Source organism: Microcaecilia unicolor, chromosome 5, assembly GCF_901765095.1.
Source record: "Microcaecilia unicolor chromosome 5, aMicUni1.1, whole genome shotgun sequence".
NCBI classification, from domain to species: domain Eukaryota; kingdom Metazoa; phylum Chordata; class Amphibia; order Gymnophiona; family Siphonopidae; genus Microcaecilia; species Microcaecilia unicolor.
In genome coordinates, this window is record NC_044035.1 from 296,522,919 (window position 1) to 296,537,398 (window position 14,480).

Here is a 14,480-nt window from a genome sequence, read left to right on the forward strand (position 1 = left end):
CGCGCTTTCCCACTCATGGCAGGCTCAATGCGGCTTACATATTGTATACAGGTACTTATTTGTACTTGGGGCAATGGAGTTTTAAGTGACTTGCCCAGAGTCACAAGGAGCTGCCTGTGCCTGAAGTGGGAATCGAACTCAGTTCCTCAGTTCCCCAGGACCAAAGTCCACCACCCTAACCACTAGGCCACTCCTCCTTTTTGTTTTAAAAGTATTTCTATGCAATTTCATTGATTATCCCCTAGACAACTCCGGTCCTCGAGAGCCGCAGGTCAGGTTTTCAGGATATCCACAATGAATATGCAGGAGATAGATTTGCATACCATGGAGGCAGTGCTTGCAAATCTATCTCCTGCATATTCATTGTGGATATCCTGAAAACCTGACCTGCCTGCGGCTCTCTAGGACCGGAGTTGCCTACCCCTGCCCTAGACATTGTACTTTTTGAAAGTGTGAAAAACTGATTCACTTTTACCCGTTCTACTCCACTCAGGATTTTGTAGACCTCAATTATATCCCCTCCTCAGCTGTCTCTTTTCCAAGCTGAAGAGGTCTAACCTCTTTAGCTTTTCCTCATTTGGAAGGAGTTCCATCCCTTTTATCATTTTGGTCACTCTTCTTTGAAACTTTCAAATTCCACTATATCTTTTTTGAGACACAGCAAATAGAAGTGAACACAATACTCAAGGTGAGGTCGCACCACGGAGCGATACAGAGGAATTATAATATTCTTGGTCTTATTTTGCATCTCTTTCCTAATAATTCCTAGCATCATGATTGTTTATTTGGCCGCCAACGCACACTGGGCAGAAGATTTCCCGCATACTGTCTACAATGACACCTAGATCATTTTCTTGGATTATTCTTCCAAATGTGCATCACTTTGCATTTGTCCACATTAAATTTCATCTGCCATTTGGATGCCCAATCTTCTAGTTTCCTAAGTTCTTCCTGCAATTTTTCACAATCCTCATGTGTTTTGACAACTTTGAATAGTTTTGTGTCATTTGCAAATGTAATCACCTCACTCATTGTTCTGATTTCCACATAATTTATAAATATGCTAAATAGCACCATTCCCAGTACAGATCCCTGAGGCACTCCACTATTCACCTTCCTTCATTGAGAAAATTGGCCATTTAGCCCTACCCTCTGTTTTCCGTCCAATAAGTAATTCCTAATCCACAGAAAGACATTGCCTTCTATTGTATGAGTTTTCAATTTTCTTCCAGAGGGGCTACATCTTAACTTAAGACTACCTCTACTTCAGGAAGCAGGTGAAAACCTGGTTCTTCTCCCAAGTCTTTAATACATAGGGTGACTGACTGTACATCACTCTGCACCTGGATTAGCTTGCTACACACACACACTGTAACTTATACCAGTTCCTTACTTCTTGTTTAAATGTACAAAGAACTTGCTTTGAGTTTAGCCACCCATTTATCCCAACTGACTCTATACCACCCATCTTGTCTCCATATCTGCACTTGGACCCTCGGCTGCATGGTAAGCTGTATTGTAGAAAATCATTAGCATCATGTTATCTGAATGTTTTAATGTGCTTATTAGATGTTTCAGTAGTATTTTACTGACATCACATTATATCTCCATTATTTGAATTTCAGTGCTGTTAAAACGTGTACATTTTTATACTGTTTCATGGTAATCCTATTATTAGGTTTTAATTTGTTCTCAAGTTTACTTCATTTATTGTATTTATATTTGGTCATTTTTACTACTGTTATGCTGTTAACAAAATTGTAAGATTTATGTTAAAGCTGTTAACAAAATTGTTAGCTTTGTTAAACTGTACCTGCTGCACACTGCCTTGGGTGAATCTCTTCATAAATGTGGTAAAGAAATAAAGAAAAGTAACCATATTTTGGTAAGCTAAGGATGGCTGTGCTTCGCTCAATGTGCAAAAAAAATCAGTGCTTCACTAAGTCACCAGCAACTATATGCTTTGTCTGAATAAACCCTGTATTTATCAAGTATTACCGGAAAGAGAATTTATCTGTAATAGTCTGCAATCTCCACAACACTCCCAAGTGTCTTCAATGTCTCTGAAGCTATCTATGGGTGAGGTAACAACCTGAGCTGCAAGGCAAATAAAAACAGCATGTTCTCTCTATTAACTTCTATTTTAATTGGAGCCAGGCCCTTTACGCTTTTCGGGGGGGGGGGGGGGGGGGGGGGTCCGGGTAAGGATCCGTGAGATCCACCTTTTACCTTGCTCCTTTTCTGAGGGGTTGGAATATTAAAGTCCTCTCCTCACACACAGCTATCTGTACCCAGAGCCTTACCTGGCGCTGCCAGAGCACCCCGCTGAGCCACACAAAAGCGGGAAAAAAAACCCCAACAAGAACAAGCAGTTCACAATCTAAGCTCGTTGGTGAAGCCGCACACAGAACACAAGTTGACTGCACTGTGTACTGTAGCACACACACGTGAGCGTCGGCCCACTCGGCCGTCGGGGAAAGGAGGAACCGGAAGTCGTCATCTCCTCCTCGACCTGACGTCAGTGGGAAGCGCCAGTTGGGCACGGTTGGCGGCGCGGCGTGCAAGGAGCTTTCTTGGTTGGCGGTGGATGGGAAAAGGTGACAGCATGTTTGCCTTTGCTGTTGCGGTCCAAGGACGGGCAGTTCCGCTGCTAAGGTGCCTCCTTGCCCCTATGAGTAAACAGCATCCGGGTCTGCGGTGCTGCAGCTCTCCGGCCGGAGGTAGCCAGCCTATTCCGGTGATCAAGATCCCGCGCCGGCTGCAGTTGCGAGCAGAACAGGCCGGAGCCCGGAGGAGGAAGAAATTGGAGCGAGTGCGCGTGCCGCAGGCGGGGAAACTTCTAATTGTCAGCAAGCGCCCCGAGTTCAATCAGCATTCCCGGCAAACGGTGGCGAAGTTCCAGCAGCCCATTCTGGTGTCCCAGGGATGGAAACACAGGCTGTCCTTCGGAGACCACTTCCTCATCAACAATACCCGCGATCGAGCGCCCTTCTTGCCCGAACCGGAGGAGCAGGATCGAGACCCAGACGAAAGCCAGGCGAGGCAACAAAGGAACGCCACCTTTGAAGAGCTAGGACTTCTCCCCGAGCTGGTGGAAGCGCTGAAGGAAACTGGCATCACCCACCCTACCGCTGTCCAGCAGCAAATAATCCCGCATCTGTTGCGAGGCAAGAACGTGCTTGGTGCTGCCGAGACCGGTAGCGGCAAGACGCTGAGCTACTTACTGCCTTTGATGCAGAAACTCAAGACAGAAAGGAAGCGGATAGAAGAGGGGACCAGTCCCCGCAGCTTGGTATTGGTGCCCTCAAGAGAACTCTCAGACCAAGTGAAAACCGTTGCCAAAGGCATAGGGCATCATTTGGGCGTGTCTGTGACAGTAATAGGTGGGGGCAGAGGAATTTACAAAGTTCAAAAAGTTTTGAAAAGATGCGGTGATATTTTAGTTGCAACACCCGGTGCTCTCTGGAGGTCCCTGAAAAGAAACTTCATCAATTTAGGTAGCTTGAGATACTTTGTTATAGATGAAGCAGACACACTGTTTGATGAAAGTTTTATAGGACTTGTGGAAGATATCCTCTCTGGAGCCAAAATAACCTCCAGCCCTTCCGACTACAGTGACTTTGAAATACAAGCTCAGCTTGTTGTAATTGGGGCCACCTTTCCTAATGGAGTGGGTGATCTTCTCAGTAAAGTGACTGACCTTGGTAGCATAACCACTATTAAAAGTAAAAGACTTCACTTTCTTATGCCACACATTAAACAGAAATTTTTGAAACTGAAGCGTACAGATAAATTGGCAGAATTACTACAGATAATAAAGGAACATGCCATAGAAAAGCAAGAATCAGGAATTTTGGTGTTCTGCAATAGTGCCAGCACTGTGAACTGGCTTGGATACATGTTAGATGACCATAATATTAAGCATTTGAGACTACAGGGGCAAATGCCAGCAGAAGTGAGAACTGGCATCTTTAACACTTTTCAGAAACGTTTAGTAGATGTACTTATCTGTACTGATATAGCGTCCAGGGGATTGGACAGTAAGGGAGTCAAACTAGTAGTTAACTATGATTTCCCACCAACCTTACAGGACTATATCCATCGTGCAGGTCGAGTTGGAAGAGTGGGAAGCAAACCACACTGTACTGTCATTAGTTTTGTAACACATTTGTGGGATGTTGAATTGGTCCAGAAAATTGAGACTGCTGCTCGAAAGAGAACAAGCCTTCCTGGGATGAAGACTTCCATTAGGCCTCCTGTCTCTAAAACTGATTCTGAACTTTAAAATGAGTTAACAGCTGTCTATTATAAATAATGAAACTGCAGCCTTCTTTGATCACCCTTCATTGCTTTTTTATTTACAAATAATTCTATACTAGTTTAGGGCCTCTTTTATCAAGCCACACTAGCAGTTCCCATGCAGCAATGCTGATGGAGTCCATTCAAAGTGAATGGGCTTTATTGGCATTAACTCACCAAGAGCTCGATAAAAGAGGCCCTTAATTTGCAGTATGAGTTGAATACCATATTTATTTCTTCTGTTTTTGTTTTGAAATATGCCCATGCAACAAAACACACATGGAAATGATTTTGCTTTGATGGGATTACCTTGTTTTATTCAAATAATAAAATACTACAAATGTGTTCCAGCTTCATTTCTTTTCTTCTTTGATGCAATAAGGAAGAAATACGGGAATACTAGGGGGAATCACTATTAAATCTGTTTCAAAAACCTGTGCAGTATCTACAAGCCAGAAGACAACCACAGAAGTGGAGAAACTGGATCCGCTACAAGGGGGAATACAGAGACAAAATGGAATAGCGTGATCAACAGGACACTTCCAAGCAAGACCAAGAAGACGAGAGATGGAAAAATTGTTCTTTAATAGTAGACTAGGAAAAAAGGCCTGTTTCTGACACAGATGAAACAGGCGCTAGCAAGGTTTTCCTCGGAGTGTGTATGTTTGAGAGAGTGTCAGGCGCATTTTCAAAGCACTTAGCCTTCCAAAGTTCCATAGAAACCTGTTTCCGGAAGGGCGGGACCAGAGGCAGAGCTCAGACACATACGAAGGCAGTCTGAATCGCTGCTCGGATTCACTGTGGACACCGCACCCCAAGGTAAGAAGTTTTAAAATACAGCCACCACTATGGAAGGCGAGGGGCTGCCGGAGGACAGGTAGTGCTTGGAGGGCAGAGAGAGAGAGGGAGGGAGGCGTGGGGCCTGGCAATTCTACAGAGTTCCCTCCAGGGCGGGGTGATTACGAACCCTCGTGTGGTTGGTCAGTGCTGCTTCTGACGAACCAGGAAGTACGTGACATCAATTCAGGAGATGGATACAGAGAGTACGAATGTTTCAAGGCTTCACTGCACGGAGTCAGCTTCAGAACGTTGGAGGTGCTTTTTATTATATAGGATAAGACTCGACACAGCACCATGTTTTGGCGAACAATGCCTGCTTCAGGAGTCTGTGTATGCTGATCACTTGTAGATGCAGCTGAAAAGCAAGCAAACCAAATCAAGCCTTAAAGAGTCACCTTAAGTAAGAACCAAACAGCTTCCTGTTTGGTTTCCTTGAATAATGTAAAATATGTTTTCTTTGAGCCCTCTCAATTACCGTTCTTTCCTAAGGGAAAAGGAACAGTGTCTACTTGACTCAGTGTGTTGTACATCTAAATCGGATCATAAGATTTGTATAGCATAGGTCCCACACTTTTTTTTTCATGCTGGGAATTGCTGGTACACATTAGTAAAAGAGGCCCTTAATGTTTTAATTTCTATCTTCTAGAATTCCTTCACTTGGGCTCCCTGCTATGTGGGCTGATTAATGAGCTGAATAATTTTATTTCTGTATTAATTTGTTTCCTTGGAAATTCGTTAATTCTGTGATGTATTTCCAGACAGTATTTCTTTGTAGTATGATGCAAAGAATAAATGAAACAGATAAAATCTACTGGAAACACTGTACATAACAGACAAGATATGAACCAATTGACAATATAATTGTACAGAAACATGAAAGCAAGGTGTTTGAAAGTACATACAGATTTTGTGACCAATTGGAATCTATTGTTTTGCTTAATATTCTTAAGTCGGTGATTTCCAAACCTGCCTGGCGAAACCCCAGCCAATCAGGTTTTCAGGATATCCACAATGAATATTTATGAGATTGATTTGCATACACTCTCCATTGTTGGCAAATAGATCTCATTCATATTAATTGTATACTCTCTATTTAAATCACTTACAATCTTTTACAATCGTAAAACATACATATTTATTCAATTATAACACCAGGTTCGACAATTTAATGCCCTGAATGGTGTGCCTAACTGCAGCATTATGGGAAGAAACACTTGCAGTTGTGGCAAGGTGAAATTATACAAAGGGGGGTATTTTTGATAGGGCATCTAAGTCAGACTTTGGACATTTTGTGCTAAACATCCAAAATCCAAATAGAAAATATACCCATTTTTGAAAAAAGAAAAACATCTTTTTTTCCAAAAATCCCATTTTGAATTAAGTTTTTGTGGTTTATGCATTTATCTTTTTAGACCATTTTGGGGGAAAAAAACGCACAAGTTAAAAACACAAAATCAAGTCATTGGGATGTAGGAGGGGCCAGCATTTTTAGTAGACTGGTTCCTCAGTCATCCCAGGAGAGCAATTGGGCACCCTAGAGGGCATTTCTGTGCACTTCATAAAAATGCTTCCAGTTACACATCTCACCTTTGCTCCTTTATCTTGTCCCTTGAGCTCTCCAAAATCCACTGTACACCACAATAGCCCTTATGGGTGAAGGGGGCACCTATATGTGGGTACAGTAGGGTTTTAGTAACCTTGGGAGGGGGTCACAGTTCCACCACAAGTGTGACAGGTAAGGGAGATAGGGACCTGAGTCTCCCACTCCATAGTGCACTGTACCCACCACTAGACTATTTCAGGGGTCTGCATGCGGTTCTAACGGACCTGGCTATAATATCTGAGGCTGTCATAGAGGCTGATATCATATTTTATTTTTTGGGGGTGGGAGGGGGATCAGTGAACACTGGGAAGGTATTGGGGGAGGGGGTGCCTTTTTGTGCCTTATTCATTCTGAAAACAGGTCTAGACCACAACGTCTTAGATTAGTCCAGGATGTTTTTGTTTTGTTCCATTATGACTGTAAAACACCCAAGTGTTAGGCACGCCTTAATTCCGCCTTCAAAACACCCCTGGCACGTTTCTTGTGATTTGGATGCACTGCAGACGAATTGCATAAATAAACATCTGCAAAATAGGTTTCAAAAATACCAATTTGGACGTTTTGAGCAGAAAAATGTCCACGTGGTGCTTCATGACACTTTTTGGATGTGTTTCTCTTTTGAAAATGATCCCTAAAGTGACCAAGTACAGTTAATATGAAGGATGGACTGTATTTATGAAAAACGACAGTACTGCTCAGGCAACGCTGCATGACGTCTTTAGTGGATTTGGAACTTTGTCAATTCAGTTGGATCGCCTGAAAATTATTGAAAAGTTTGTTATCAAAACATTTTTCTGACTGTTTTCAATATATAATTGGAAAGGGTCAACTGTGTTTATTAATAGAAGATGAACATTTGGCAACATGTTAAGAATTTCCTGTAAATCATTTTTAGTGTTATAATTGAATAAATGGGAAAAGAAGAAATAGGGAAAGAGTTGGAGAGGCCTGCAAGAGGGACAGTGGGAAGGGGGTGGGGTGGTGGGAAGGGAGTAGGGATGGAGTTGAAGGGATCTGAAAGGGAGGAGGTAGCGCTAGCAACAGAGGAGGGACGGGAGGGGACTGAGCAGGTTAGAGCAACAGGAAAAGCAAGGACATCTTTGTTTGCCAAGAGGCTGCAAGAGTGTCAAGTGGGAAAACAGAAGGGTTATAATCAGCATGAATTGCAGCACGATACTCTTTGTAGCGAGTTTGAAAGTGGGTATGATCAGAAGCAGAACTAGATTTGCACCATTTTCATGTTGCTGCATGAGGATGAGTGCATAAAAGTCAGAGGGTAGGGAGGTGTGCAATGATAGGAAGCCGGTTTAGTAACGAGCTGAGCATGCTGATTAAGGATGGAATGAAGATCATTATTAAATTGGCAGACATTGCAGTCTAAGGGGAGCGAAGGGGAAGGAGGGGAAAGGTGAGACAAGGAATCCAAGAAGGATAAAACTGCATCTTCATGAAGGCCGCAGTAGGAGAGTGAGGGAAGGGTTGGGGTGGGGTGCTGGGGAATGGAAGAAGGAAACTGAGAAGGATATGGTCCAACCAAAGGACCAGGATATATCTAAGGGAGTCAGCAGGAACAGTGAGAGGAGTGAAAGTAAAAGTAAAGTCCAGTGTGTTGCCTGCTTTGTGGGTGGGCACAGTAATATGCTGTTGAAGACCAAGACTGGAAGCCAAGGAGAGAAAAGAACAGTAGTCCAACGGAGGAAGGTTAAAGTCCCTCTGTAGCAAATTTGTTTGTTACTGAATTCGAAGAAAAATATGTCTATGTATCCTCCTGGTTTAATAAAATTGAGCTATGGTTAAGGTTCATAGACGACATTTTTTGCTTATGGAAAGGAACACGAGAAGAACTTGAGGATTTTGAGAAGTTTTTAAATGCTTGCCATCCGGCTTTGAAATTCACTATGCAATGTGACAAGACCACAGCATCTTTTTTAGATGTTTTAGTGAGTAAAGGTGAATCAAGCTTTCAAACCACCATTTACCGCAAAGACACAGATAGAAATACTTTATTGTATTTCGATAGTTGTCATCCACAAAAGTTGAAAGAGAGCTTGCCCTTCTCTCAATTTTTACGCTATAGACGTATCTGCTCGGATTTGCCAGATTATAAAAGTAAAGCAAAAGAGTTGAGTAACAGATTGAGAGAAAGAGGTTATCCAAGGAAAGTGGTACAACAAGCTTACAGAAGAGCGAAATATAATAGTCATGAGTATCTTTTGACATCTAAAAGAACTGAAGAGGCAAAAGATCAGGATATTAGGACTTGTGTAGTACGTCATTCGATGAGGGCAAACAGAGTTGCAGAAGCAATGAAGACACACTGGCATGTCATACAAACTTTACCGGGTTTTGAACAGAGTAAATTGAGATTGGCATACAGTAGAGGCCGTAATTTAAAAGAAATTCTGGCTCCCTCAGCATTGAGACAATATGTGAGAATACAGGAGAGTGAAATGGGACATAGAAAGTGCGGGGAATGCAACATGTGTGAAATTATGTTGGATACTGACGTATTTATAGATCCCCAATCAGAGAAAAAATATAGTTTACGACAAAAAACCACTTGTTGGTCAGATTGGGTGGTATATGGCATTGTATGCAATTGCAATAAACTATACGTTGGTCAGACATCCAGAAGATTATCCACTAGGTTAGTGGAACATAAAAGTGACATTAACATAAGAAAGATTACAGCACCTTTAGCAGTCCATTGCAATAAAGAGGGACACACTTTTGAAAGTTTGAAATGTTGTGTACTCCAACAACTGCAATGGCAGGTAGGAGGGGGTGATAGGAAACTCCTCTTACTTAGACAAGAACAGCGATGGATATTCCGTTTAAATACATTGACTCCGTTTGGATTAAATACCAAAATTGAATGGAATAAATTCTTCTGAGGAGACGCTGGGTGTAGTGTGGTTGAGTGACATTAAAGAGGAGGAGCGTAATGTGAAGGCGTCTGACGTCACCTCTAGATAAAGCGGAGCCATTTTGAAAATGATTATGGAAGCGTGAATAGATCGGAGAGCACTCTGTAAGAAAAAAGATTTAAGTATTATACTATTATTCTGAGTAGCCTTGTTAGTGAAGTCATGTGAAAATGCTGATGCACTTTTTCTACAGATTCGATCAGTCAGACACCACGGCACCCTGAGGAAGGATACGAAACTGAGGCCTAGTCGGGCCGTGGAAGGTGTCAAGTTGACTGTAAATTGGATAAGATAAGTGCCTTTCCCCGTACTAGAAATAGACGGGTTTGTTATTTTTGTTTAAATAGAGTGAATAAATTAATAATTGTAAAATAACAAAAAAGAAGGTGGTTTTTTTTTTACCTGTAATGATTTGAAGGACCTCCCAATAGTTGGTGATACCAACACTAGGAGTGTGCCTTTACAATTTGAGGTTTTTTCCTCCTATTATTTAAAAAATTTTCAGGACTGGTTAGGATATCTTTGTTGGCTGAGAAGGTTAAAGTCCCCCAGAAGAAGTGGGTGAAAGAGTGTAGAGCATTCTGGCATAAAAGTTAAGAGTTTGTCAAAAGAGTGAGAAGGTAGTGCTTGAGGATGGTAAACAATTGTGGGGTAACAGAAGAGAGTGGGAAGAGGAGGCTAGGCGAATGATAAGAGTTTTGGAAACAGAGAGGAACTTAGCAGAGCAAAGGGTAACGCACAGTGAGGCACAAAAGAAACAGGGCACTCTACCCCCGCGTTGTGCTGCGTGCGGTTCATGGAGAGACTGGAAACCGAGAAGATAGAATTCTAATAGAATGGACATGAAACCTGGCTGAAGCCAGGTTTCTGTGACGAACAGAAGATCCAGCGCATGGCTGGAAATAAGATCAGAAACAGAGGAGTAGCATGATCAGGATGCTTCCAAATAAACCAAGGAGACAAAGAGTAAGTAGTATAAATGTCCTTTAATAGTAGAAAATAAGACTTGACATGGCACCATGTTTCGGTGAGAAACGCCTGCCTCAGGAGTCTGTATACAGTAAACGCCAGTGGGTGGAGCTTAACCAAATCAAGCTTTTAGAAAGACTAATGATTGATAGATATGCAGGATACATTGGTAGAAAGCACAAGCAAAACTGAAAGGAGAATCGTGTCCACAAATATTTAGTCTTTCTAAAGGTTTGATTTGGTTTAGCTCCACCCACTGGTGTTTACCGTATACAGACTCTTGAGGCAGGTGTTTCTCGCCAAAACATGGTGCCGTGTCGAGTCTTATTTTCTATTAAAGGACATTTTTACTACTTATTCTTCGTCTCCTTGGTTTTTTTGGAAGCGTCCTATTGATCACGCTACTCCTCTGTTTCTGGGCTTCCCCCTGTAGCAGATCTAGTTTCTCCACTTTTGTGGTTGTTTTTGGAAATAAGATCAGCAATAAATGAGGCCTTGTAGAGGAGGGAATGGACGTTTAACAAACCAAGCTTTAACAAGGGCAAGGAAGGGGAAGAGAAAGCATGGGAGTTGATGGGCATTATAAATCTGTGTGTGGAGCTCAAACAGCAAGGCGAGGAGGACGAGTCCAGTGAAGGACAGAAATAGGACATGATGAGAGCAGAGAGGGGGGCGAGACATGCAGGGCCATACAAAAGAGGAAACCTGTGATGCAAACGAGAAGGAAAGGAGAAGAGCAACAAAAAGGAAAAACGTGATAAAGAGACCAGAGTCTCCCAGGGAGGCGCCCTCAGGAGTACACAAGGAGCACAACCTGCTCCTTGGTCCTTCTCCTTTGGCACGTGGCTGTGGTGCAAGCACCTTGCACCAAGTACACTGAAGTAAGCATTGGAGGATGATGTCACCTTGGTAGGATCATGGAAGGGAATTAGGCAGGTGAGGCAAAGTGCAATAACAGGATAAAACAATTAGCAGACAAGCACCTTGCACCAGCTGTATACAATTTACAGGCTTCAACCAAAATCAACACACCCCAGTGAGAGGGCTGGCATGTGAAGACATGTCTGCCAACATTCTGCCAGTGTTCTACTTGGTGCTCCACTTTTGGCTAATGTAAAATCTCTATGCTGCCAATGGCCCTTATTTTCAACATTCACAGGCTGGCAACCCCACTCACCCTGGTGTGATAATAGTGCAAATAGCAATGCTGATGGTTCTTTGGCACTTGGACAAAATAGGCAGCCTACTTTGCACAACAGGGTAGAAAATCTGTAAACCAGAATAACAGATTTACTTTGTGTTACATTTGTTTTGTGCTATTTTGTTAAAAAGAGCAGTGTTGCAAACATAAATTAAGTATTTAGCTTTTTCAAAGCCTCCACTGTGATAACAATGAATGTTTTACATACTCAAGTGCTGTCAACTCTGTTAAAAACCATATTCCAGGCTTTTATTTTCCCACTGAGCCATTTACTTTTTATTTCATAACAATTAAATCTACTTCTTATCAAGGCCTGTAACTGTTGAAACCCTTTGTACTGTGTAAATCTGAAGCTTGATTGTTTATGCCACTGTTATTATCAAGTAATTGCCCCTGATGTCTACAGCTGTTATAACCAAACACAACAATTATTTCTTCATCAGCAGCTGTCATTTCTAGCATGCCATTTAATCCTGTCAGTCAAGTTCATTTACCAGCTGTTCAAAAATAGATACACTTCTTTTAAAATTGTCTACCTTGTACACCATTTTGGTATGAATGAAAACCCATGCTAAAAACTGTGGAGGAGAATTTTCAGTACCATTAATCCATGTTAATTGTGTTTAACATCACTTTATTGCCTATTTGGAAATCACCTCCCAGGCCTTAGTAGGCACACATGCATCACAGTGCACATACAAGTATTTTTAGCTGCTCTGAAAAGGGAGGGGGCCTAAGGTACAGTCAAGACAGAGAAGGAAAAGTAGGCACAGCAGGACATTAATTCTGAATGCTACGTAGTTTATTTATTTTATTTATTTATTGCATTTGTATCCCACATTATCCCACCTATTTGCAGGTTCAATGTGGCTTACATAATTTTATGACATTGTCATTCCGGAATATCAGATACAGTTAGTAGTGTGCAGAGTTACTTTTGCATGTGGGTTTCATTCATGCATGAAGCCAGGTGCAGTCTGCAGATGTTTTCTACATTTTTAAAAGAAAACTTAGGATGTCTGCAAACCTACAACCTCTGTTCCCTCTAAGCTGAGCAGGAGTCCTCCACCTACTGTCTTGCCAGTGGGAGGTGCTTTTTCACTAGCACATTTTCAATAGTGTAGGACAGGCAAGCTCTGCAGAAGTCCAGGGAACCTGCCTGTCCCTAGTGGTTGAAAACACAATATTGAAACACAGTTGGAAGCTTAGAGGGAACAGTGGCTACAACTTTCTCTGCTACCTTCAAAATTGTTCATTTGGAGAACAATTCTCAAATCAATGTATGCAGAGAACAAGTGTTTTTGTCCTTGTTGATCAATGTCTAAAATGTTTGCTTTCAATATGGCTAAATGTTGGTGCTTTGTCCCACAATATACCTAATTTTGGACCAGTTTTATCAAACTGCACTAGTGGTCCCCGGTGAGGCAATTATGACAAAGCCCATTCACAAAGCAATTGTAGGAGAGTTTCATATCCCTTTGGATATTCCTCTGGTAAGAGTCCCAGGAGATTTCTTTTTATCTTTGTTAAATGGTTTGGGTTTATTTTAATTGATCTCCATGCCTATGCATAATAATCCTACTATATAAATAAAGACTGACCGACGTGCCTCGCATGCGCATGCATCACGTCACAGGTCCCGACATCGTTAGAGGCAGGACCAGCCCCTGTTCCCCATGCGATCGGGTGAGTCCCAGGTATTCCACCTCCACTTTGGGCCAGGGGGTCTGTGTTCGCACAAAGGCGAGAACCAGGTTAGCCGTGCAATGCTGGGAGGGGTAGGGATGGGAGTCCACCACGGCTGCAACGCCTGGGATCGGCGCTGCAAACAAAGGAAGGACACGGTGGGCGGAGCTGAAGCTAGTCACACACTAGGGACAGCCCATGCCAGCGCTTTTGACTGGCTACTGCTGTGGACGATCATTGCCGGCGGGGACAGAGAGCTGCAGGTGACCGGTGAACACCGGGCTGGGATCGTCCATCAGCGGCTCCAAGGTGCAGTCCGACTGGTCCAATGATCTGCTGATGCTGCTGCTGTGACTGCAGGCTGGGCTGGAAGCCGGGCACTTTCTTCTGCCAGCATCCCCCGGGGCACCTTTCCTGGGCGGGGGCTCAGCTGGACCCGGCGGGGCAAGGACCACTTTCTTGATGGTGCTTCTGGCTGGGCTGGGCTTATTCTTGGCACCAGGGGTACTGTTTGGGACGGGTGGGGCGGCTTAGTGGAAAGGTGCGGTGATTTGGGTTGCGGCGGCAGTGGTGGTGGAGGAAGCTTGGCCAGGGAGGTGCACGGGTCCTGCAGGAAGGGGCATGCCGGGGAGGGGGCTTCGTGCAGCCGCCACGCCTGTTGCAGCTTGGGGTCGGTGCGGCTCAGAGCCTCCATCACATATACACACTCTCACTCTCTCTATCTCTGAACTCACTCTCACACTCTCTCTCTTGCAGACACACACACACACTCACACTCTCTCTCTCTCATTAGGTTCATCAACTTTTAAATTTCCAAACAAAAGGAGGAAAGCACAAAAATAAAAATCTTGCCTGTTTTAATGGGCTTAACTACTACTAGTCATATATTGTACTTGATAAGAACATAAGAATAGCCATACTGGGTCAGACCAATGGTCCATCTAGTCCAGTATCC

The 14,480-nt window shown here is 43.0% G+C and overlaps 2 protein-coding genes across 3 annotated transcripts in view; one reads left to right on the forward strand and one right to left on the reverse strand.

The window, feature by feature from the left end:
• The window catches only part of DUS2 (dihydrouridine synthase 2), a 164,944-nt gene extending 162,483 nt beyond the window's left edge, over positions 1-2,461 (reverse strand). Inside the window, exon 1 of one of the 2 annotated variants that reach the window (XM_030204304.1) lies at positions 2,304-2,461. The gene's annotated coding sequence lies outside the window, so the exon portion shown is untranslated. Of the gene's footprint in view, positions 1-1,998; positions 2,070-2,303 lie in introns of those variants that run through there. The other variant, XM_030204305.1, reaches the window with a different exon arrangement.
• A 69-nt stretch (positions 2,462-2,530) lies between these two features.
• Positions 2,531-4,886, forward strand: DDX28 (DEAD-box helicase 28). Its single transcript, XM_030205142.1, has one exon. The coding sequence runs from the start codon at positions 2,588-2,590 to the stop codon at positions 4,283-4,285; it is 1,698 nt and encodes a 565-aa protein (XP_030061002.1). The 5' UTR covers positions 2,531-2,587; the 3' UTR covers positions 4,286-4,886.
• The last annotated feature ends 9,594 nt before the right edge of the window (positions 4,887-14,480 follow it).

Excerpts from the sequence above, each read along its gene's own strand:
- DDX28 (XM_030205142.1), top strand. The coding sequence starts at position 2,588 with ATGGGAAAAGGTGACAGCATGTTTGCCTTTGCTGTTGCGGTCCAAGGA.